Below are 25,311 nucleotides of genomic sequence, written 5' to 3'. Positions count from 1 at the left end.
CTTTACAAGATATTTTTGTAACCAAACATACATTGCAGAGATGAATTTACTATATCCATTACGAATCAACAATTCATCCTCACCACAATTCATCCTCACCACAATTTAGTAATGTCAAATTCGTTCCCAATTTTTCCATTCAGAAAGGCCTTACTTGATAGTAACAGATATATTAAATTTACTTTCATTTGTTCAAGGGTCAAAAATTGACCTCTTTCAAAGCAATCTGCAATAATTTTAATACCCTGTAATGACCAAACCTTTAAAGATTGGTTATCTATAGAAAAGAGAATAAGTATTTTTTGTGAAAGAAATATAGAGCCTATATTTATAAACTGTTGGTATTAAAATTTAAATGAATCTCAAACATCCCCTTTCTCCTATCAGTCCCTATAAATGTCTATAAAAGATTAAAAGCATCAGAAAGTGAAATGCTCCTGTGGTGGTTTTCTTATCCTTTTTTATTTAAAGTTTGTTGGAGTTGGAAGGATTTAGAGGTTTTTTTTTGTTTTTCTTTTATATAAAATATCACTTGTATTAGGATGAAGTTTAAAATATTGTGATATGTTTAAGTGGTTTTATATTAAATAAAAACTTTTAAAAAGAAAATAGACTGTCTTCCTTGACAATAAGCCTCGAACCTATTTCTTTATCAATCTTACTCCAAATCTCAATCAAATGTTTCAAAATAGTATCTCTAACCCCAATCAACAATTTAGAACTCCATTTAAATAAAATCTTGTGACTTAATTTCTCCTTTTTTATTGAATCTAAATATCCACCCAAGCGGGTTTTTTCTCTGTCAAATAATACATTAATAAATCTCAACTGAGCAGTCCTGTAATAATTTTTAAATTAAGAAGTTGAAAGCCTCCCAAATCAAACTTCCAAGTTAATTTTTCCAAAGAAACCTTCACTTTTACCTTTCCATAAAAATGTCCTTATATTCATATTTAAATCCTTAAATTTTTGAGGAATCGACATTGGACCAGACAGGTTTTGTAAAATAAAAGTAAGTTAACAGGACAATGTCGTAAGATTGATTAGTTTTACTCACTTAGCTCAGAAAAGGGGGAATTTAAGCCTGATGGTAGCCTTGGATGCAAAATAGGTATTTGATAGACTTGAAAGGGACTTTTTGCTTAAAGTCTTGGTTAAATTTGGTCTGGCACAGGTCCTTATAAATTGGTTTAAGGCATTATATAAAACCCCAGTTATGACAAATGGACAAGTCTCTGCACCTTTTCAATTGACTAGGTCAAAAAGACAAGACTGCCTTTTATCACCTGCTTCATCTATTTTAGCAATAGAACCTTTAGCTGAATTAATACAGTCAGATCCTGATATTAAGGGTGTTAAAGTTAATAGAGAAGAGTATAAATTTTTTTGCAGACTTGATATATTTGGCTGATGCCTTGAATTTCTTGTGTCAATTACATTTAAAGTTGGAGGAATATGGTGAGATATCAGGTTATAAAATTAACCGGGATAAAAGTGAAATTATGCTTTTAGTGACAACTATGAAAGAGTTACTCAGTTTAAGTGGCCAGATACAGCAATTAAGTACTTAATTCGATTTGTCAACGATTTAAATAATTTGTACGTTAAATTATTTGTCATTACTTAAAATTAGGTGATTTGAACAAATGGAGCATGTTATCAATAATTTTAATTGAGTAAACGGTATTATGATAGATTTCCTAGAATACAATAACTTTTTCAATCAATTTCAATTCCACTCCATTGTTCTCGAATTAATTAAGATCCACTTAAGTTCCATTAGCTCTGCCTTTCCAAGACATGTCAACTCTGAAAATGAACTCTCTTCCGGAGTTCAACAGTGTATCTGGAAACGTGCTGTATCCAGCCCACAAACTAACTTTCTAGAAATATTTTTAACTCCATAAACTTACTTTACTAAGAAACCTAAATATTTTAGCTTTGAATATTAACATAAATCCATTATAGGTGCTACCACTTCTGCAGGGGTTCTGTGTTTTAGGGTACTACCACTCCTGTAAGGGTTCTCTCTGTATTTCTGACATGTCGTTGAGCTTCTCAAGCCCATCTCTGCACAGTGAGGATGTGGTCCCATTTGCGTGGGAAACTCTTCCCGTGTGACAGTTCCAAATAGCATACAGCGTCAAGCGCGTGAATGAAGTGGAGCTGATGAGGGGTCATGAAGGTTGCTTCCAGTGAATCTCAAGGATTCTACACAGACAGCGTTGGTGGCATTTTTAAACTCATTCTCTCGTTAACGCCTCTCCATCACACTCGAGCCCACCCATTGTGAAAGACGAGAGAGCATTTCTCGACTAAAAGTGAGTCAGAAGGTTGCCAGGTGAAGAATGGTCAAACTGATGAGAATCCAGAATGGAGTTTGCCCAGCAGTGATTTAATTAAGCAATTCAAAAGCTATTAAAAATCACAATAGTGTATCAAATAGTCGCCGAGGACAAATCTGGCACATGCTACAAGCACTCATTAGCTCACAGTTTAGAGATGCACAGATCTCACAGCAGCCCAGCAAAGATCAACACCACACTTGAACAAAAGTTAGATCAGGGATTCAACAACAAGCTGTCATAAAAAAAGCCTCCAGAAGTCCTGCTCTCCCACCCCACTCGCCCCACTGCCTGTCCCTACCATCAGTAGGACAATGCCGAACAAACTGAGCACATCTGCACACCAATGTCTGCTTGAAGACTACATCAGCACTGAACACATCCCTTTCAAGCCACATTCAGAAGGGGCAACCTCATCATTAGAAGCTGTTTTGAAAATGGGTTGAAGGATACACCCAATTTATACCATGTATGTTTAAGGTATTATTAGAGAAGTACAAATTATCTTTCTTTTCATATATTGGATTACTATATCTGTGTAGCAGCTGCTGGAGAGGATATGTTCAAAGAAGAGACACACTATGGCAGTGAATTCAACACTGGTTTATTGTGCAGGTAGCTCTGTTTATTTAGGGTTCAGAAGCCCATCTCTGACATCATTCCCCCCCCCCTCCCCCAAACTGATGGCATTACAATCCTCTTCCTGGGATTGGTTGTTTGGTGCTATCCAGGGAGCGGCCAATCAGAGACCTCTCCTCCCCAGGTACGGCTGCTTCCCGAGCTCTACCCGATTGGCCAGCCCATCGGAGTGGGGTGCTGCAGCCTCATGCTGCTGAGTCAGGCACCAACTTCAAACAACGTAGCCGGTCTCAGCCAGATGTGTAGGCCACAGGCTCCCAGTATCGGGTCACTGCTCCAGCCATGGCGCGTTCAGCAGCCCGCTACGTTTTTAAATTAAACTCAATAAAGATTATATTTTTTTAAATGACGCCAAGGAGAGGGAAAGGGTTAACGACGGTGGTGAGCCATTGGTGGTTATGGGGCAGGGAACGCAAAGAGGGACGAGAGAACAGGGAAACAGACACTCAAATGTCAAACATTAAAATGAGAAAATCTGGCCATTTTACAGCGCATTTTAAAACAGCAGAAACATCAAGAGCACCCGAGTGACCATCTGTGATTCAGCCGTGACCACTTAAATGTGCATGCAAGCCAATATTTAGTCAAGCGTAGAAGTAATCATTCTCAATGTAACAGTTTGATGTCAAGTTAGCCATGGCACAGTTGACAGATAGACCAATCTGTGGACTTTAAGTCAAAGAATTTACTTCAATTGATGCAAATCAGCTCAAATTGTCAATAAAACTATTTCCTCCTCAGTCATTTTCAAGCACTCAAGATAACTATTTATTTCCAAATTCTTGCCTGCAAGGAAGATAACGACTGACTCACAAACTTCTCAATCAGCTCCAACAAAATTTCCTGCTAATAAAAACTGACCTTTTGACAATTATAACTGAGCCAATTCACCACAGGCCAGTCTTTGCTTACTACAAGAATTTGATATGGGATAAACTACAGGTTTGATGACAGTAGATGAAAAACAGGTTTGAGATGAGAATCCATAATGGTAAACCATGCCAGCAGTAAAGAATGGAGCAACAGAACAAAGGCACAATCAGAAAGCAGAAGGGTTGAGCTACTGGGACTGAAAACCAGCCACCTATATTCTGGAAAATCTCAAAACGTACAAAACAAAAACAGCTCTCAATGTAACCCTTTCTCGTTTTCTAGTCTGAACACAGGCACTTGTAGACAGACGGAACTTGGAGCCAGTGCATGGAAAATACATTTAAGACAAAAGTCATCCAAGTTAACACAAGCGCAAAATCTTAGAACTGCAACCGCACGCCAGAGAGCAGACAAACTTGTCACTGCACCCAGATAGACTGAAGTAAGCAACAAACACCATTGAAAAACATCACAATTTGTATTAAGCAACTTAGAATTAAGTGAACTGCACTGGGCTGGATACAATCAAACAGCATTATTTAAGAACAGAACTGTTTTTAACCACCTTCTCTCCTGATACAGTTAGGGCTCCAAATCAAAGAATGCCAAATTCTGGGAATTAATTCCCTCAGCGTCAAGATGGAACCATGAAAAGAAACCCTAATCCAGTGTTGGAAATAAAATCAGAAAACAACACCTCAGGCAGCATCTGTGAAGGTGGAAACAATTCATGTTTCAGGTGAATCGGAAAGTGAGCTTCCTCAATGCAAATTTTTTACCCATTTTTATCTCCAGGGTTTCCCCAATTTCTGAGCATTTCCAGCATTTTCTGACTGTGTCAGATTTGTAAGCATCTATTCTTTTGTTGCTTTCTCTCAACTGGACCCTTGAACAACAAACACTGGAATCTGGAGCAAAACTCAATCTGCTAGTGGAACTCAGCCGATTGAGCAGCATCTGAGGGAGAAGAATAGTTGACATTTCGGGTCATAACCCTTTGTCAATACCTGACAGGTGAGTAACACCTTCATTTTATATCACAGGCACTGACCCCTTCACACACTTGAAGGATAAAGGAGGCAAGGTTACATTCCCATGGCTCTGTAGGGAACACAGGAGGGACGTGCAGGTGAAAAGGGAAAAGAATAGTGATGGCCAGGATGCCACCCCAGTCTCTAAACATCTTGACTAGTGCCCAATGGCCCCGCAAACCAGTAAGGAATAGGCACCACCAGGACTTCCAGTGACTCCCCATTCCAGGAATGAATATTGAATCATTTAACAGACACTGTTAAAAATCATCCTTTAAAGACATGAGTCACTGCCTCAAGAAGGCAAGCCAACATCACCATGGTCACACAACCTCTTCTCACTGCTTCCTTTGGGCAAACAGTACAGAAGGCTGAAGCCCAACAGCTCGAGGTTGAAGAACGGTTTTTTCCAATGGCTAAGGCTCTGAACCTCCACTTATTACACTAATAAGGGGCTGCTCCGACTATCACAAAAGGATTATTTGCACAATTTGAATGCCACTTTTTTCTTGCACGATGGTAACTGTGAATATTTATCAACTTTTTAATGCAATTAAATGTACACTATGGTTGTTAGTTTTTTCATGTAGTACCTGTTTAGCTGCAGCAAGTTAAAATTTTGGTGTAGGACAATAAATTAATTGTCACCAAATTCAGAAGCATAAATCATTCAGACATCTGGGAGCAATAGGTTCAAAATAGAAGAGCAGAGACTCACCTCAACACTACATGACAGGGAGACCAGTGTCACCTGCAGAAATGTCAGAGTGAAGCATTACCCCTCAGCTGGAGGCAGGCTCTATTTATCTTTTCATTTTCATCCAAGAACTGCCATCAAATTGCAATCTTCACTCTATTAGCCTTCATTTATTGCCACATTAGGAACAAAAGTGTTATGTAGAATGCATTACGTAAGCTACCTTGCGCAGAGCTATGATTAACTGGCTTTAAAATCAATAATATTTGAGAAAATGCCAGGAGTTACAATTACAGAAACTTCCCTCCACAATTCCTCCCATCTTCCCAGTGAACCCCTTGTGGTTCCATTCACAAGAACCCAGCCAACATTCGCTGTTTTTAAAACCCCATTCATCAATTCGACACAGAGCATACCATCGGCAAAACAAACCCTAAACCAGCCATTCAAATTATTTTTGGCTATGCCCCCCCCCACCCACCCCCCCAGGACTCTGCTCAAAGTTTATGGGTTCCCTTCCCCGTTAAACAGTCAAGTTTAGTTGATTTCTTCTGCACTTCTCTCCTGCCAACTTTAAATGTGCTGTGGCACCCAGGGTGGGGGAGGCGGGTGAGCATATGGTCCCCGATCAGAAAAGCTGCCCTAAACTACACCATAAACAGCATGCAACCCTAGGAGATGACTTGGAACACCTCCACCTGAAGGTTCCTCTCCACTCACACATCACCATCCCAACTTGGAAATTATTTACTGCTCCTTCACTCTTGGTGGTTCCAAACCTTGGATTTCACTCTGGGAACACTTTCACCACATAACCAGCAGTTGTCACACTGCCAGGTTTGGAAGACCAATCAGGCCTAGGCAATAAAGACCACCCTTGACAATGATGATCCTATCCAATGGATATTCAGAAAACCGGCATTATTTATTCTTGGTCCATGTACACGTGGTCTTTTAAACCACAAAACCCAACCCCCTCAGTCCTGTCCTATGATATTTTGTCACTGGATGATTGCCACAGAGTGTCTGCCTCATCCTGTTTCACAGAATCTATTCCCAGGAATGAAGGAGACTGAGCAGTGACCTCAGAGGTTTCTAAACCATGATGGGTCATGGATAAAGTTAATGCTCGCAGCCTTTCTCCCCCCAGATGATTGTAGAACTAGAGGGCTTGCGTTTGGAGGGAGAGATTTAAGAAGGACCAAAGGGGTCCCTCTCAAATCTCTTCTCCACAGAGGGTTTTCCGAACCCAGAACGAGCTGCCAGAAACAGTTGGAGAAGGGGTACAATTGCAAAGGATATTTGGATTGATTTAGAGATAGGAAGGGTTTAAAATATGGGTAAATAGGACAAGCCCAGAAAGTGAACTTGGTCAGCATGTATGTTGGCCCAAAGGGGCTACTCCATGCTGCAAGATTGCATGAAACAGGACTCCCCCATTCTGAAAAATCCATCGAAGAAGAAACATCATTTGTTGCCCCTCCACAGGTTTCAAAAAATCTTGCAGCAGAAAAACAGGCCCAGACTGTCTATGCTCAACAACACAATCCCTCCACCAGACACATATTCCCCTCTCCGCCTTCTGCAGGGTCCGCACCCTCCGTGACTCCTTTTTCCACTCCTCCTTTCCCACCAATTGTCCCCTTGGTACAGGCTGAGCTCCTCCAGCATTTTGGTGTGTTTTTTTCAACAACGTGCCCTTTTGCTTCACTCCCACATGCCCTCGTTGGGCCCTTACCCCTCCAATCCACAAGTTATCCACGTATTTTTTCCCCCAAGAGCTCCTGTTGCATTTATTTGACCATTCAGTTTAGGCTGAAGCTATCCTACTCAAAGTAGCCACTTCTCAGCAGTGCTGTGACTGAACTGTGACTTTGACAATGAGTTGTTCTGTGCAAGAACGTTAGACACTGCTGATAAGGGACCCAAATCCGTTATAATCTTTAAAGGCTCATTTATATTTAAAGTAGCAGGAGACAGAGAAGACAACATTATCACAAAGATGGAGCATTGAGAAAAGTTCCATTCTGGTCACCCCATTACAAGGATGTGGAGGCATTAGAATTCACATGGAAGAGGCTGACCAGTTTGCTGCCTTGATTAGAAAGAATGAATTATAGAAAGAGGTTGTACAAATTTGGTTGTTTTCTATGGAGCGTCAGAGGCTGAGGGAGACCCGATAGAGATTTATAAGTCACAGGAGGCACTGTTCTGCTAGAAAGTCAGAATCTTCCACCCCACCAAAAAAATCCAGGTCAAGGTGTTACACACTAGAGGACAGGTGTTTGAAGGAGAGGGGCGAGAGGAGGTTTAAATTAAATATGCAGGGCAACTTGTAAGAACATAGAAACTGCAGGTGTCAGAATAGTTAAACAGGAATCTGCAGATACTGGGGCTGAAGGCAGTGCTTGAGAAACCCTGCAGGTCACCATCCATAGGAAGGATAACCATCATTCTGCACCTGGGCCCTTCCGTGGGTTACCCTTTACCCCACGGATAGTGTAAAAGACACCACCATTATAGATCAAATAGATGTAATCTCATCCCCAAAATCTGTTGGAGAACTTCACCCAACTTTCGACTGAATACGACTGCACCTTTGCTCCCATCACTCTCCACCCAGTAGAATTCCAAGTATTTGCAACTTCATGGGAGAAGAAATCACTCTTCTCAGAGTTGACGCGACTGAAGTTCCTTCCTCCGTACAAAATGTGTCTCTGGGGTAAATAGACAAAATCCCACAGACAATTCTCGATCAGCTACACCAACCCTCAGAGGAAGTACAAATCCAATCCCAGAAGCGAGGCAGCGTAAACTTCCTGGGAGGAATTATGCAAGATTCCTTGAAGCCATGCTGGGTTATCCCCAGGGATAATCAAAGGAATTTACTGATTTGGTTTCCCAGAGACTTTACCACAGGAGGCTTGAATCAGTATTTGATTAAAGTTGGACAGAAATGTCAAGAGTGATGACAAGTACGGAAGCTCAGGCAGGCACTGAACAACTTAAAAACCAGAAATAGGAGTTTGATCACTAATCGACTTGACTTCTCTCCCTTCCTCCAAACACGCACATCGATAAGATTGGTGGTAAGAACAAGAAAATCTACAGGCGCTGTGATACACAGAAATGCTGCATGAACTCAGCAGGTCCCGCAGTGTTCACAGGGAGGCAAAAAAAATGGGATAGAGACCAACATTTCAGGCCTGATCCCTTCCAGCACTTTTGTGGTTAAAGCCCACGAACAACCCGCATAACTGCCCGAGATTGCGATTCAACCCAGTCAACACACGGCATCTGTTGCCGAAACTCGAGGGATGGGACAGCCTGGGCAGAGCGAGAGCTGCTGGGTCTGCCTGAACCACAACCAGACATCAAAGACTCGCCGGTCTCTGCATTCGAATCAAAACAACCGAGACATGCTGGCTGGCACCGTGCTGGTCCTGCAGGGACCCGCTCCTTCCCCGGACACTATGGTAAGGATCCAACTGCCCCCACGGGCCTCCCCCCCCTCCCCAGTCCCCGGCCTCGCCCCCCCCCTCCCCAGTCCCCGGCCTCGCCCCCCCCCTCCCAGTCCCCGGCCTCGCCCCCCCCCTCCCCAGTCCCCGGCCTCGCCCCCCCCCTCCCAGTCCCCGGCCTCGCCCCCCCCCCTCCCCAGTCCCCGGCCTCGCCCCCCCCCCTCCCCAGTCCCCGGCCTCGCCCCCCCCCCTCCCCAGTCCCCGGCCTCGCCCCCCCCCCTCCCCAGTCCCCGGCCTTGCCCCCCCCTCCCCAGTCCCCAGCCTCGCCCCCCCTCCCCAGTCCCCGGCCTCGCCCCCCCCTCCCCAGTCCCCGGCCTCGCCCCCCCCTCCCCAGTCCCCGGCCTCGCCCCCCCCCTCCCCAGTCCCCGGCCTCGCCCCCCCCCCCCAGTCCCCGGCCTCGCCCCCCCCTCCCCAGTCCCCGGCCTCGCCCCCCCCCCCTCCCCAGTCCCCGGCCTCGCCCCCCCCCCTCCCCAGTCCCCGGCCTCGCCCCCCCCCCTCCCCAGTCCCCGGCCTCGCCCCCCCCCCTCCCCAGTTCCCGGCCTCGCCCCCCCCTCCCCAGTCCCCGGCCTCGCCCCCCCCCCTCCCCAGTCCCCGGCCTCGCCCCCCCCCCTCCCCAGTCCCCGGCCTCGCCCCCCCCCCCTCCCCAGTCCCCGGCCTCGCCCCCCCCCCTCCCCAGTTCCCGGCCTCGCCCCCCCCTCCCCAGTCCCCGGCCTTGCCCCCCCCAACCCACCTTGAGCGCGAACTTCTCCCCCGTTTTCTTGTGGAAACACTCCAGGACTTTGCCGTTGATGCCGAGCCCCAAAACGTGCGCCGTCACCTTGTAGTCGTCGGTGATGGCGTTCTTCTTGGTCTGGGCGCCGGGCCTCGGGCCCGGGGGGAAGTGAGGGCCCGGGGGCGGCTCCCGGCCGGCCGCCACGGCATGCATCGCCGCCGATACCGTGTGCACGTCCCGGCACGGCCCGTCACCACCTCGGGCCAAGAGCTCGGCAGCAGGCGGGCATGCGGAGCCGCCTCCACCACCGCTGCCCTCCGGCTCCTTCACGGCGTCGTCGGTACCGAGCCCATCCGCTCCAAACGTCCTCTGCTGGGGCCCCTTGCGCGCTGACGTCACGCCCAGGGCGGAGCGCTTCTCCGCCGGGGCCCCGCTGCGTGCTGACGTCACGCCCAGGGCGGAGCGCATCTCCGCCGGGGCCCCGCTGCGTGCTGACGTCACGCCCAGGGCGGAGCGCTTCTCCGCCAGGGCCCCGCTGCGTGCTGACGTCACGCCCAGGGCGGAGCTCTTCCCCTTCTTCCTGACCTCCCCTGCCCCTCCAGCCTCCCCATCCAACCCATTTCCCTCTGGAATGTACTGCACTTACTACAGGATCCACCCCCAGACACCTCCTCCCCTCTCGCCTTCTGCAGGGGCCCCTCCCCTCGTGGTCCCTCTGTGCCCTCATCCCTCCCCACCCATCATCCCCAGCACCTTCCCTTGTGCCCTCAGGAGGTACCACCCTTGCGCCCACATCTCCCTCATCACCGTAAGCGACCCTTCGCCTGTCCATCCAGAGGACTGATCTACTGCATCCAGTGCTCCCTTTGTGGCCTTCTCTACATCGGAGGGACCGGGCGCAGACGGGGAGATCACTTCGCTCTGATCAGCACCTCCGCTCCGTCCGCACCCATGACAGTGACCTCCCAGTGGCCAACCGCTTCAATTCCAGGTCACGCTCCCGCACTCACACGTCTGTCCATGGCCTCGTGTGCTGTCCCACCCAGACCACCCGTAATTTGGAGGAACAGCGCCTGATTTTCCGACCAGGTGCTCTCTCGTCAACTGGCAGTAACATTGGCTTTTCCAGTGTCTACTCGTGCTCTCCTCTTCCCCCTCCCTTCACCCACCATCCCTCCTCCACTTGATCACTGCTCTCTCCTCCCTCCCTTATCCACCTATCACCTCCTGTCTTTGAGACCACGCCTCCCCCCCCCCCCTACTCTTTTGCTCGGACGCCTGATGACCTTTTTCCAGACTTGGATGAAGGGCTCAAGCCCAAAAGGTCAGTTATGTATTTTTCTCTTCTATATAAACAACACTGCTTGACCTGCTGAGTTTCCCCAGCGTTAATGTGATCGTACAGATTCTATCACCAATGTGTCTATGTACAGATGGTCGTGTAGGATGACTGTGACTGGCTGAGAGTGTAGCCACATCTACTGGCAGGTCTTAAAGGATTGCTCCTCTCCAGACCAGGTCAACCTACTTGTGATACGCTCCAGTCTTTTAGTTAATAAAAGCCTTGGTTTGGATCAACAAGTCTTTGGTTCTTTCAACGCGCTCTCCAGTTATGTGTTTTTATTTAACCATGTTTTGCTTCTCAAACTACTAAATTTAAATGAATAAATGTATTCCATTAGAAAAAATAACATATAGGTTAAGAAATAATATTGAAATATTCGAACAAGTATAGGAGCCTTACATTAAATACAATAGCGAAAACCTACCGGGGACAAACATTACCTAAGTTGATGGAAGGAGAAGGAAAGTAAAGAATGGACTCAGTAGAATTTCTGGTGTATTTTTGTTGAATGACAACATTGTCTGACTGGCTTAATGCAACCTAGATTGTATACCTAAAATGGATGAGGGGGGGGGGTGGGGGGGTGGCTTGGGAGGAGTGGGGGGGGGAGAAAAAGTCACTGTATATGTGTGAAAAAGAAATAGTGTATATCATGGCTAATATGATTTATGGTGTGAAAAATAAAAAATTTAAAAAAAACCAAAAAAAAAAACCATGTTTTGCTTCTCCACTGAGGTCTCACTGTGTGCTGATGTCAGTCCAGGGTAACACACTTCTCCGCCAGTACACTCTCCTGAATGCTGACATCACGCCATGGCAGCACAATTTTCTGTCGTGGAGGGTGGTAGGGATGAGAGGGGAAGGGTGGGGTGAGAGGGGAGGGGTGGGGTTGAGGAACGGTTGGGAGAGGTGGGGGATGTGGAAGAGTGGGTGTGGATGGGAGGAGGAGGCAAGGGCGTGGGATCCAAACCCTGGTTCCTGTCATACACTCAGCCTGTAGAATGCCTGACCACTTCCCTGGACTGTGGCTCCAATTACTCCATTCACTAACATTTCAACCACCTCCCCTTTCCAACACAGACACATCTGTCCTCGGTCTCGTCCACTGCCAGGGTGTGATTCAAAGGAAACAGGATCAGCACACAATTCATCCAGACTGGACAGTGTGCCTGGCCGAGTATTAAAAATCTGTGCTGACCAACTTACCAATGTATTCACATATATTTTCAGTATCTCACTCCAGCATGGCATGGTACCCATCTCTTTCAAACCGGCATCAATCATACCGGTGCCCAAGAAGTGTGCAGTAATCTGCCTTAAAGACTATCAACCAGTCACACTATACATCAGGATGCTCTTTATCGACTACAGTTTAGCATTTAACACCATCATCCCTTCAAAATATAAACAAAATAGAGAGAGTGCAGAGAAGGTTCACGAGAATGTTGACAGGATTTCAAGGTTTGAGTTCCAGGGAAAGGTTGCGCAGACTGGGGCTTTTTTCTCTGGAGCGTAGAAGATTGAGAGGGGACTTGATCGAGGTGTTTAAGATTTTAAAAGGGACAGACAGAGTCAACGTGGATAGGCTTTTTCAATTAAGAGTGGGGGAGATTCAAACTAGAGGGGATGGTTTAAGATTGAAGAGGGAAAATTATAAGGGGAACATGAGGGGAATGAGCTTCCGACAGACGTGGTCGAGGCGGGATCATTGGTTACATTTAAGGAAAGACGAGATAGTTACATGGATAGGAGAGACTGGAGGGGTATGGACCGGGTGCTGGTCATTGGGACTAGGAGGGTGGGGATTTGTTACGGCATGGACTAGTAGGGCCGAACTGGCCTGTTCTGTGCTGTAAGTGGTTATATGGTTATATGGTATTCAAAAAGCTCCAAAACCCATCCCACCAAGAACATATAGATGGAGGTTAAACTCCATGCTACTTAAAAGACAGGAATTTAGAGAATTTATTGAACACCAAATTAAAATGTACTTTGAAATAAATACAGAATCAGTGAAAGACAAATTTATATTATGGGATGCAATGAAAGCCTTCATTAGAGGGCAGATAATGTTATGTAACTAAAATGAAAAGGACTACAATCAGGAAATAGAACAGTTGGAAAGGTACAGAAAAAGAACTAGCAACAAGGGAAGATACACAAAAAGAAGAGAATTGGCGGACAAAAAAATAAAATACGAAACATTACAAACATAGAAGGGGGAGAAGAACATAATGAAAATAAAATATTACTAACTGGGAGAAAAAACGCACAAAATACTAGCCTGGCAACTTAAAACAGAACAAGCTAAAAGAACTGTAATGGCATCAAGGAAAAAGGGCAAACAAATTACATATCACCCAACAGAGATCAATGAAAACTTTAAGGAATTCTATGAACAATTATACCAAACTGAGAATGAAAGGAAAGAAGACAAAATAGATGAGTTTCTAGCTAAAAGTGAACTACCGAAATGCAAGAAGAGGAGCAAAACAAATTGATAAAACCATTTGAAATAGAGGAAATACAGGATATATTTAAAAAGCTGCCGAACAATAAAATGTCTGGAGAGGATGGACTCCCAATAGAATTCTATAAAACCTTTAAAGAGTTATTAATTCCTCCTTTCCTGGAAGTAATGAACCAGATAGAAGAAACACAAAACTTGCCAGATTCATGTAAAACAGCAATAATTACAGTAATACCAAAGACGGGGAAAGATCCACTAACCCTAGCATCGTATAGACCAATATCTCTACTTAAATCAGACTATAAGATAATAGCAAAACTATTAGCAAACAGATTGGCCGACTGTGTACCAAAAATAGTAAAACTAGATCAAACTGGATTTATTAAGAAAAGACGAACAGCGGATAATGTCTGTAAATTTATTAATCTAATTCATGCAGTTCAAGGAAATAAGAATCCAACAGTGGCTGTTGCTTTAGACGCAGAAAAAGCCTTTGACAGGGTAGAATGGAATTAATTATTCAAAGTATTACAGAGATTAAACCTACCAGAAAAATATATTAATTGGATTAAAGCATTATATAAGGGACCATTGGCGAAGGTGACAGTAAATGGATATGTATCAAACCAATTTAAATTAAGTAGGTCAACTAGGCAGGGAAGTCCATTATCTCCCTCACTGTTCACTTTAGCAATAGAACCATTGGCAGAAGTGATAAGAATAGAAAATAAAATAAAAGGGATAAAAATAAATGAGAAGGAATATAAAAACAGTTTATTTGCAGATGACATCATGGTATACTTAACAGAACCAGAAATATCAATAAAAGAATTACATAAGAAATTGAAGGAGTATGGAGAAATATCAGGGTACATGATCAACGCAAATAAAAGTGAAGTGATGCCGGATTTCACAAAGTTTAAAAAAGAATCACCATTTAAATGGCAAACACAAGCAATCCAATACCTAGGTATTAGGTTAGTTAATAATCTAGGCCATCTATACAAATTAAATTATCAGCCATTAATGAAGAAATTACAGGATGACTTAGAACATTGGAAAGATTTACCACTAACACTGTTAGGAAGGGTAAATTGCATTAAAATGAATATCTTCCCAAGGATACAATACCTATTTCAATCGTTACCAATTCCCTTCACAGAGAAATTCTTCAATGAGCTAAAGAAAGTAATAAGGAAATTCTTATGGAAAGGGGGGAAACCGAGGATAGCGTTAGATAAATTAACAGAGTGGTACAAGGAGGTTTGCAGCTACCAAACTTTAAAAATTATTATAGAGCAGCTCAATTAAGGTATCTATCGGATTTTTATCAAACAAGGGACTTTATAAGTGGGATGAAAAACTAGTGCAATATAGAAGTTCACCAGTACTGCACCATTTACTCAACATATGGAAGAAGATTCATGTAGAAAGGAAAAAAACAAATTACCAACTACCAAAATTATTATTGACGCAAAATCAACTAATCCCTTTCACAATAAATAACCTTTCCTTTAGAGAATGGGAGAGAAAAAGGATTAAAAGAATAGAAAATTGTTTTTTGGGAAATAATTTATTATCTTTTGAACAAATGAAGTACAAATATGGAATAACTCATGGTACAATGTTTGCATACCACCAACTGAAAACCTTCTTAAAGGACAAATTAGGAAACAGACTGAGGTTACCAGAAGGAAACAGCTTTAAATATGTGATTACAGACACAATGATAATTAAAAGATTTATAACAAACATGTACATTAAGCTGCAAGAGAAGGAAAATGATGAAATAAGCTATAAACCCAAACAAAAGTGAAAAAAAGATTTAAACATAAAGATAAAAAATGAAATATGGGAAAAGTTATGCTCTGGAGCTATAAACAATACAATAAACACGAGGTTACACATGATACAATATAATTGGTTACACAGGTTATATATCACGCCCCAAAAGTTAAATAAATGGGATCCAACAGTATCAGATAGATGTTTTCGCTGTAAGAAGGAAACGGGAACAACAGGACATGCAATTTGGGCATGTGAGAAAGTGGAAAAGTTTTGGGAAGATCTAAATCAGATATTAAATAAAATCACAAAAAGCAACATCCCAAAAAATCCAGAGATCTTTCTTTTAATTAATATAAGAAGTAAAGAACTTGGACTCGATTTGGATGGAGCACAAAAAAGATTTATCATGATAGCCTTAGCAGTAGCAAAAAAATGTATAATGTTGAGCCTGAGAATACACCAATGGTACATGGAAATGAATAAATGTATTCCATTGGAAAAAATAACATATAATTTAAAAAATAAAGTCACATTATTTGAACAAATTTGGGAACCGTACATGGAACATATCAGAGGGGGCTTGCCTCGGACCTCCACCCCCTAAAATGATAAGAAGACGAAATGAACTGACCCAGTGGGTAAAAGTAGATGACACAATTTTCTTGTTTATTTTCATTGTGTGATGACATTGTTTAATAGTTTTGTTGTATTGTATAGATTGAATGTTTAATGGGTTTGGAGGGGGGCTGGGAAGGAGGGAGGGAAGGGAGGGGGAATAAAGGGGAGAACATGTATATTCAAGAAGGAAATGTTTGTGTGTATTTTGATTGATATGGTTCATAGTGTGAAAAATAATATATTTTAAAAAAAAACAAGCTCCAAGACCTGGGACTCAACACCCCACTGTGTAATTGGATCCTGGATTTCCTCACCTCCAGACCACAGTCAGTGAGGATTGATAAGAACATCTCCTCCACAATCTCCATCAGTCCCGGAGCACCACAGGACTGTGTTCTTAGCCTCCTGCTCTCTCATTTTACACCTATGACTGTGTGGCTCAGTACAACAGCATCATCTACAAATTTGCCATCGATACCATGGTAGTGGGTTGTAAAAAGAGAGGGTATAGTCAACATACACTTTTAAATTTCTGGTTGAAGTTTGTTGGCCTGAGGTGCCACATGGTTTTGCAAACAGAGAGAAAACATCCATTGTTTGGGAGAGTATTCTGCAGCAGTTTGTGGCGAAGGCTGCAAGTTTTCAGACCTGCTGCACGATCCCATTTCAAGATGGGTTTTGAGTTCTGAGTTCAGCCTGTTCTAAATCTCATTTGCAGAGGTTATGGCTGGTTATAGGGGAAAAAGAAGAACTCTTTGTGATGACCTGGAAGAAGACATTATCTTTTAGAAAAACCCAAGAGGGGGCAAGTTTCTTTGGTAAGACACTTCAGTAGCTGATTGAAGGAGATCAATTTGTGTGTCCATCGAGCAACGAATATCTCTCCGAAACCAACAAAGACTGTACTGGGTAGTAACAAAATTAAGTTAAACCACCAGAGCCCTGTGAATATAATAACTGTTTAATTCTGTGACCAGTATGGGAGATTGCCTGATCCCAATGAACTTGAAGAAGTGAAAAGTAAATGACTGGATAGTGAAAAAGAACTTTTCTGAACACATACACATTACACACGTGCGCTTAGAATTAGAAGGGGTTAAGTTAGCTTAACAGCATTATTCTTATTATTCTGTATTTTTAAAAATAAACTAGTTTTGTTTAAGTAGCCGTTGTCTTGGTGAATTTCTATTGCTCCTGGTTTTTGAGTCGTTTGGGCTAGTGACAGTATCCAATTTAACACCTTTTGTTGGCCTGGACTCCTCTTCCTGCCATTCTTCAGTCTTTATTCTAATGCCTTCCTGTTTTTTTTTGCTGATACCTTGGAGTAGATCTGAAATGTCAGGAATCTATCTTTACCTGCTACTGGCTGAGTTTCTTCAGCATTTCTGTGTGTTTTTACTACAATCACAGTGTGCCTGCAGACTTTTCTTGTTTTACTGACTTTTACCCCACTTGCCAATGTCCACCATTGTCTACCCATTTGCTTGTGTTTGCCCCATACCCCTCTAAAACCCTTTCTACCTATGTACCTGTCTGTATCCGCTCCATCATTTTCTGCAGCTCGTGCTACACACCCACCACCTTCTGTGCAAAAGGTACCCGTCTGGTCCTTTTTTAATCCCTCCTTCCCCACCCTAAACCTTCACCCCTGGTTTTGGATTAGGACTTAACTTCCAGAATCTGATTGGTTTCGCTTCTGTAAAACTAAATATAACATTAGGAATTACTGATGAAGAATCTGTGCTGCCACTTCCCTGCTCCAGACCCACTCATAGATTGTGACAAGCCAGCTGTGTGTTTCAACGTCCACTCTGTGGTTGGGGCTGCAGAGGATCAGGGTGTTCCCTCGTGCAGGGTGAGCAGGCGTGCCAGGGTTCTGTGCCCCACAGGGTGTGGATGCTCACTCCCTGGAGATGTTCAAGACTGGCTTTGCGCAAAATACACAAACTGTCCAATGTGGGAATGAATAGGAAAAGGCCCCAGATTTGGGTTCAGTCATGACCTCAACTGCTGTTTGTCTTTTGCCCCAGATTCTGCTCTGCGGGGTCATGAAGCACATTCAGGAGGTCACACAGAGAATGTGTGTGTGTGTGTGTGTGTGTGTGTGTGTGTGTGTGTGTGTGTGTGTGTGTGTGTGTGTGTGTTTAAGGTCATGCCCCAGGTGTGCTCAAGTTCTGTCCACAGTGGGTCAGGGAACCATCCATCAGCGGCAGAGGGAGGACAGGAGGCTCCTCCCTGGGTGCCTGGGCTAGCAGTGGTGAAACCTCGGCAGCCACCCCTAATCCCAGCAGATGACCCTGCTAAATCATTTGTGGCGGGTCTGGGGAAATTAATGTGATCTCCCGAGACGAGAATAAGAGGGATGTGCCATCTGCCGGCAGTTTCCCCACTCCAGCTCCAAGCAGCCCCTGCTTCATATCTTCAGCAACTGCTCCAAGGGTACACTGTGCGTCAGAACCTCAAATTGCATTTTGGCAATCTCACCCTGGGTCTCGTCTGCATACTGATCCCCCTTGAATTGTTTCAAAATGTAACACAGATGTGTAGCCAGACCCTGGAGACATAGGAGACAGCAGATGCTGCAATCTGTAGCAAAATAACAATCTGCTGGAGGAACTCTGTGGGAGAAAAGGAATAGCTGTACTTGACAATGGGCCCAGGCCCAAAACTTTGTTATCCTTTACCCCCTACAAATGCTGTGTGACCTGCTGAGTTTCTCTGGCACATTTGTGACTGCCCTTGACCCTAGCATCTGCAGATTTTCCTCTTTAACTCTGGTCAATGTTTTGGGTTGGAAACCTTCCTTCCTTTATCTTCACGGATGCTGCTCGATCTATTGAGTTCTTACAGCAGCCTTTTTTTCCACAAATACCCCAGTGGCCTGACCAACTCTCAACTCTGCTTTCTGTCTTGACCCAATTGACCTCAATCCCTGGAATTCCCACTCGCCATTGGCCCTGGTCCCCACAAGCCGGTCGCCAGCTGCCCCGGAACCCGGAGTGAGCCCTGAGCTGGATCGCTTCTCTCCATAGATACTGACTCGAAGCTAAATGGTCAATTTTCACGTGTACTGCGTTACAGTTTTGTGTGTTATCCAGATAAGTCAACCATGCTTAAGAACAACAGGTCATGCAAACATAAAACAAAAGTGCAGTGTTGGGGAGAGGTGCAGTTAAAACGATGTTGTGCCACTGTAGGATGACCCGGTCAGCCTTTGAATGGAGACCCAACCTATCCCATTCCACCTCCATCCTTCATAAACCGGTTCTCACACTGACCAACTGCTCATTCGCACACTTCTTCAAATCGAATGTGCATCTCTGGGAATCTGGGAATAACCCCCCATGTGCAGCATGCTTTAATCTCACTCCCACTTGTGGCACCTGCAGAGTCCATTAGTGTCTCTGCCCGTACCACCACGGCCCTCCAATCTTCGTGACTGATCAGTGTACAGGACAGGTTACCTGGACTGTCCTTGCTCCCTTCTTGATTCCCCTTTGGAGAGGTGGCAGATTGTAGAGTAGTCTGGAGTTTGTTTTTCAATCTGTTCCATTCTCCCTCTCCGCCTGTTTCGTGAGATTTAAATCAGGTTCGGTGGGTTCACAGAGAAGCAAGTCCAGACACAAGCTAACAAACAAAGGTTCATCTTTATTGTACACTTGGGGAAATCATAATGGGGAAAATGCAAACAATGATACTAAAACTATATAGGCTACAGCAATCTCTGATACCAGTGGCCACCTACTCTCTCTATTACACATGTGTAGTAATATTCGGTCTAACAAGACAGGGACTTCAGCACATACTCCCAATTCTCTATACCAACATGGTACAGATCAATACTAAGTACTCCCACACAATATGGTGCTGAGTGGGTGGATGGATCAGCTCATGATTAGAATGGCAGAGTGGACTCGATGGGTCAGTGGGCCTACTTCTGCTCCCAAATCTTGTGAATACTATGGTCTCCCTCTAAGTGTTGAGCACATCTCCTCCAACCATGTCCACAGTTCATGACTTGGCGTAGAGCAGCATTCGTAGTCAGGACCAAGAAGCAAAGAGACTGGCCAGCTGCATGTAGTGCACTGGAGGGTCGGGCCCAGGTAATCACTAGGTGATTAAAGGGGCCAATGGTCAGGTGTGCAGTATGGGTGGGCGGAATCCAACCACAATTGGCAGGTGATGCAACTTTTGACTAAATTCCAGACGGAGAGGTCACATGACCCTCCACAATCCACACTCGCACCCAGGTTCCAGACGGAGAGGTTCATAATCCACACCATATCCTCACAATCCCTTTGTCAATGACCCTATGATCATAGTTGGTCATTCAGGCACTTGCTACAGCTCTTCCATGAAGATTCCACTCTCCTACCCTCATACCATACAGGTACTATCCAACAGCTATCAGGCTCTTGAACTTCCCCTTGTTTCACTGATTAGGGATCACTCCAGTCTGCACTTTCACTATCTTACTTGTTTTTGCACGAGAATAACTCAGAATATTTGTCATCTGTCTATTTTTATATATTTATTGTCTTTCGAATTCAATTAAGACCAGAAACATAGGGGCAGAAAGATTCAGCCACTCAGCCCATCAAAGGGTCTGCAGCACATTTGTGGGGGGCACGGACCGAAATCATGATTTTTTTTTAATGTAGTCAATAGGAAAGAAGTATGGAAGAAACCAATTAAACTTGACTGCTTCACGGGGAAGGGGGCGTGTCCTCGCTTCATCCCATTTCAGTGCTGAGTGGCTCTGGAACTGCAACCCCTGGTTCTAGCTCCTTGGGCGGGTGGGGGGTGGGGGGGAAACATCCTTCCTGCATCCACCCTGTCAACTCCCACCTGAGGATTGCTTGTTTTAATGAGATCACCTCATACTCTACTCAGCCACAAATTCAGTCTACTTACATCTCTCCTTGTACGAGAACGCAGCACTCCCAGAACCAGCTCAGCAAATCCTTTGTTCCGCATACATACATCCTGGGCTGGGGAGACCAGAGCTCAGCACAATATTCCGTGTGCAGTCTTAATATGTTCTCTCTTCTAACCCAAAGCTCCGCAGATGCTGAAAATATGAAATAAAGTCCTGAAAACCTGTCAGATCTTTACCGTTTCCCAGTTCTGCTGCACCTGAAACATTTATTCTGTTCTCTCTCCACTGATGCTGCTTGACGTGTGGAATATTCCCAGCACAACAACAGATGCAATCAGAGACTCATTTAAGGACTCATTCTTTGCTCGTTATTTATTACTGAATATTTATACTTCTGCCTTTGCACAGTCAGTTTGTTCACACTTCTTTCTTTCTTTGAGTATGCAAGATCGTCAAGGACCCCTTCCACCCCACACACAGCATCTTTTAGCTGCTCCCATCAGGGAAGAGATAGAGGAGGATCAGAGCCAACACGACCAGGCTTCTTCCCATGGGCAGAGAGAATGCTGAACAACCAAGGGAACTTCTCACACTCACCATCTGAGACTCATATTCATGAAACAAATATTTATTTATTTGTACAGACGAAATACTTGTCCTGCATACGTATTGTTTGCCTGTGTGTGTTATGTCTGGCTGTGTGTCTGCGTGTTTTGGACCGGAGATTGTGTTTCATCTGGTTGGACTTTACAATCAGATGATAATGAACTTGACTTGAGTTGATACAGTGAAAAGCTTTATTTTGTGTGCTATCCAAGCAGGACAACTCATATAGCAGGTTGTGCAATAATAACAGGAGTGTTGGGAGTAGTGTTATAATAAGTCAAGTAGTGCAGGGTATGGAGAAAAGTAGTTAAAACATTGCATGGGCATTGTCTGTTCCCAGTAAGGGGCCCATTCAAGAGTCTAATAACAGCAGGTTTGTGTTTTCAAACTCATTATCATTGTCGCAACAAGAGGAGCAGAAGGGAGAGTGACCCTGGTGGGACGGGTCCTTTAATATGCTGGCAGCCTTCCTAAGACAGCAAGAGGTAGAGACGGAGTCTATGAGGTGGAGGGGAAGGGGAAGTTGGGTGTGTAATGGCCTGAGCCATGTTAACAGCTCCCTGTGGTTTCTTGTGGTTGTGGGTGGATCATTTCCCGTTCTACGAGATGATGCTCTCAGGCAGGACACCCTCTATGATGCACCTGTAAATGGTGGTAAAAGACCTGAGGATATGCTGAATTTCTATGGGCTTCTGAGGAAGTAGTCTTGGCCATAACAGTGATGTGCTTAGACCAAGATCCTTGGCCATCTCCACCTCAGCATCGATGATAAACGCCAGGACGTGTTCACCTCTCGGTTCCCTGAAGTCAATGTCCATCTCCTGTGACCTTGAGGGAAAGGTTTCAGCTAACGCCATGCCCCCAGACACTCTACCTTCTTCCAAGATTCCGAATCATTATTTTCACTATTTATGGCAATTACTGTTTTACCGATGAGATTCTGTATATCTAAACAGTGAGTCACAGTATTGAGGGTTAAGAAACTTTCCAGTGATGTATTGAAGTGCTGTGCAATTAGAACACAAAATAAAGCATGAAATAATTATCTGTTTTCCTTACTGTGAGTATTATTTATGTGGCGCTCCCCGGAGAGTAAAGAGACTGTGCTAATTTCTTTTCACAGGGGAGTCATTAGAGACTTTTCATAGTGTCCCTCTGCACTGTTTGACATTCTTCGCTGAGTAGTTTCCCAATTATACCTCCTTCAACTCCCTCAGCACATCACACCACCCCAACAGCCTCCACATATACAGATCGCCTGTATTCTGAACTTTTCTATTCATTTTTATCGAGTTTCAGCCCTAATCATTTGAAGTGCGGAAAATAAATGCAGGACGTGAACTGCACGAGAGTTCCTCAGAGATACTGTGGATCTCTGTCAGTGAGAAAATGGCAGAGGGAGTTGACCCATCATTTAGTCCCCCTGCTTTGTGGTCTCAGTTGACAATGCAGCACTCCACATGAATACAGAAGGCTGCAGGACGTGGCGAATCGAGCCAAATCCATCACGGGCATTGACATCCCATCCATTGAAAACGTTGCCTCAAGAAGGCAGCCAACGCCGTTGAGTGGGTGGGGAGGGGGGGGTGAAGGAGGGAGGGAAGGGAGGGGGGAAAAGGGGAGAAAATGACACTGTGTATATTCAAGAGGGAAATGTTTATGTGTATTTTGGTCAATATGGTTCATAGTGTGAAGAATAAAAAAAATTTAAAAAAGAAGACAGCCAACGTCATAAAGGTCCCCCATCACCCTGGTCATGGCCTCTTCTCACTGCTCCCTTCGGGTAGAAGGTACAGAAACATGAAGACCAGCACCTCCAGGTTCAAGGACAGTTTTTATCCAACAGCTATCAATTCCACCCTGACGCTCCCCATAAACTACTCTGTGACCACAAAATCTGTCTGTGCTACTGAAAACATCATTTTCTTTCTTGCACTAATGCAACTGCGGATATTTATTTATCTACCATTATTTATGGATATTTATCATCTCTTTTTGTCTTGACATATTTTAATGATGTAATTTATACTGTTGTACAGACCTGTTGCTGTAGCAAGTGTGGATTTCAGTTCACCTGTTCATTGCACCTTTGACAATACACTTACATTCCCTCAGTACTGAACAGCTGTTTCCCACAACAATGAACAACTCGTGCACAAGATCTCATTCCATGTTGCTGCATCTTTAAAGATATTTGGGGGTCTGGTTCAGTTACTTACTGCATCTGGCTAGAGCCTCTGTGAGATGTACTGAAGGAATGAGCACAGTTTTGGTCTCCTCACCTCCGAGAGGCAGTGCAGTCAATGGAGGGACTCGATCAAGGATCACCAGCCAGCTTCTTGCGATGGTGAGTTCACCACACATTGAACAGACAGAGCCTGTGCTCAGGGAACGAGAGATCACCTTATTCAGACAAATGCAGAATATTCCCTCACACTTTGGAGATTTGGGATGACAAGCTGGGGTAAGGAGAGTGTTTCCCATGGCTGAGAGTCCAGGAACCAGTCCCAAGATAAGGGGTCAGCCATATCAGACCGAAATAAGGAGAAACATCTTCACCCATGGCATGGTGAACCTTGGTATTCTCTTCCCTGAAGGCTGTTGGGCCTTCCGAACTGATTGGTAGATTCCCTGAGTGTGAGAGATATGGGGATTGTGCAGGAGTATGGGGTTGAGGTAAAGACCAGTGATGGATCTGCTGAAGAGAACTCCAGCTTTCAGCTCCCACCCAACTCCTGAATTCTGCTGACTGGGGTCTGGCTTTGTAAAGAACACTTCTGCTGCTCCTCTGAACAGTTCAGCCACAGAGAGGGAAAGAACCTGTTGATCCTGCTTCTCCAGTGAACAGTCTTGAGAAAGCTCTGCTTCAACTGACATGAATTGTTTCAAAAGCCATACCTGAAAGTGTCAGACTTCCTTTCCTCCTCCTCCTCTAAATCTACTGGTGTTAAATTCCAGCTCTGAGTCACAGAAACAACTCATCCATGTTGACCAGGTTGCCTACCTGAGCTGCTCCCCTGGGCCTGCCTTCAGCCTGTGTCCCTCTGAACCTTTCCTATCCAAGGAGCTGAATAAATATCCTTTAAATGTTGTAACTGTTTCTGCTTCTATCACTTCCCTGGGCAGCTGGATCGTATCCTCACCTGTAATGTGTGACTGTGAGCAGGGACGCCAGTCGGAGGGGATCAGGGGCATCGAGGTTCAACCACATGGGACACCACTAAACCACGGCAAGGGCCCAGCCGAGAAGGAGAACCAAAAGAGAGTCATTGGGTGTCTGTGGAATCCAGACTCTAGTGTCCCTGTAACCTCTGCCATGGGCACTACAGTTAGTGCAGTGGTTAACGCAACGTTATTACAGAGCCAACGACCAGGGTTGGAATTCCACGCTGACTCTAAGGTGTTTGTACATTCTCCCCGTGTCTGTGTGGGTTTTCCCCGGGTGGTCCAGTTTCCTCCCACCCTTCAAAATGTTTCTGGCTGTCAGTCAATTGGGTGTAATTGGGTGGAACGGGTTGAAATGGCTGGAATCGGCTTCCACTGTGCTGGCAATCAAATTTTTAAAATATGACATTTTAAATCTTTTTAAAATTTTAAAAACCAATTGATAAAGGTACATAGCTCCACGAAAATGATGCAGGCAGTATTAAACACGCTTGCTTTCATTGGTCATGGAATTGAGCACAGGAGTCAGGACAACATGTTACAAATGTACAAGATATACTGGATGTTGGTGAGACCGCCCTTGGGTGCAGTTCTGGTCATCGAGCAATAGGAGATGTATTACGAA

At 44.6% G+C, this 25,311-nt stretch overlaps 1 protein-coding gene across 1 annotated transcript in view; it reads right to left on the bottom strand.

The window, feature by feature from the left end:
* LOC138765243 (MAP kinase-activated protein kinase 2-like) overlaps positions 1 to 10,242 on the bottom strand; it is a 161,206-nt gene extending 150,964 nt beyond the window's left edge. Inside the window, exon 1 of the mRNA XM_069942244.1 lies at positions 9,834 to 10,242. Within this exon, the coding sequence (XP_069798345.1) occupies positions 9,834 to 10,028 (195 nt within the window). The 5' untranslated portion in view covers positions 10,029 to 10,242. The remainder of the gene's footprint in view (positions 1 to 9,833) is intronic.
* Positions 10,243 to 25,311: the final 15,069 nt, after the last annotated feature.

This window comes from Narcine bancroftii, chromosome 5 (assembly GCF_036971445.1).
Source record: "Narcine bancroftii isolate sNarBan1 chromosome 5, sNarBan1.hap1, whole genome shotgun sequence".
Lineage (NCBI taxonomy): Eukaryota > Metazoa > Chordata > Chondrichthyes > Torpediniformes > Narcinidae > Narcine > Narcine bancroftii.
Note: the sequence above shows the minus strand (reverse complement) of the source record. Positions and strands in the feature narration are given on the sequence as shown.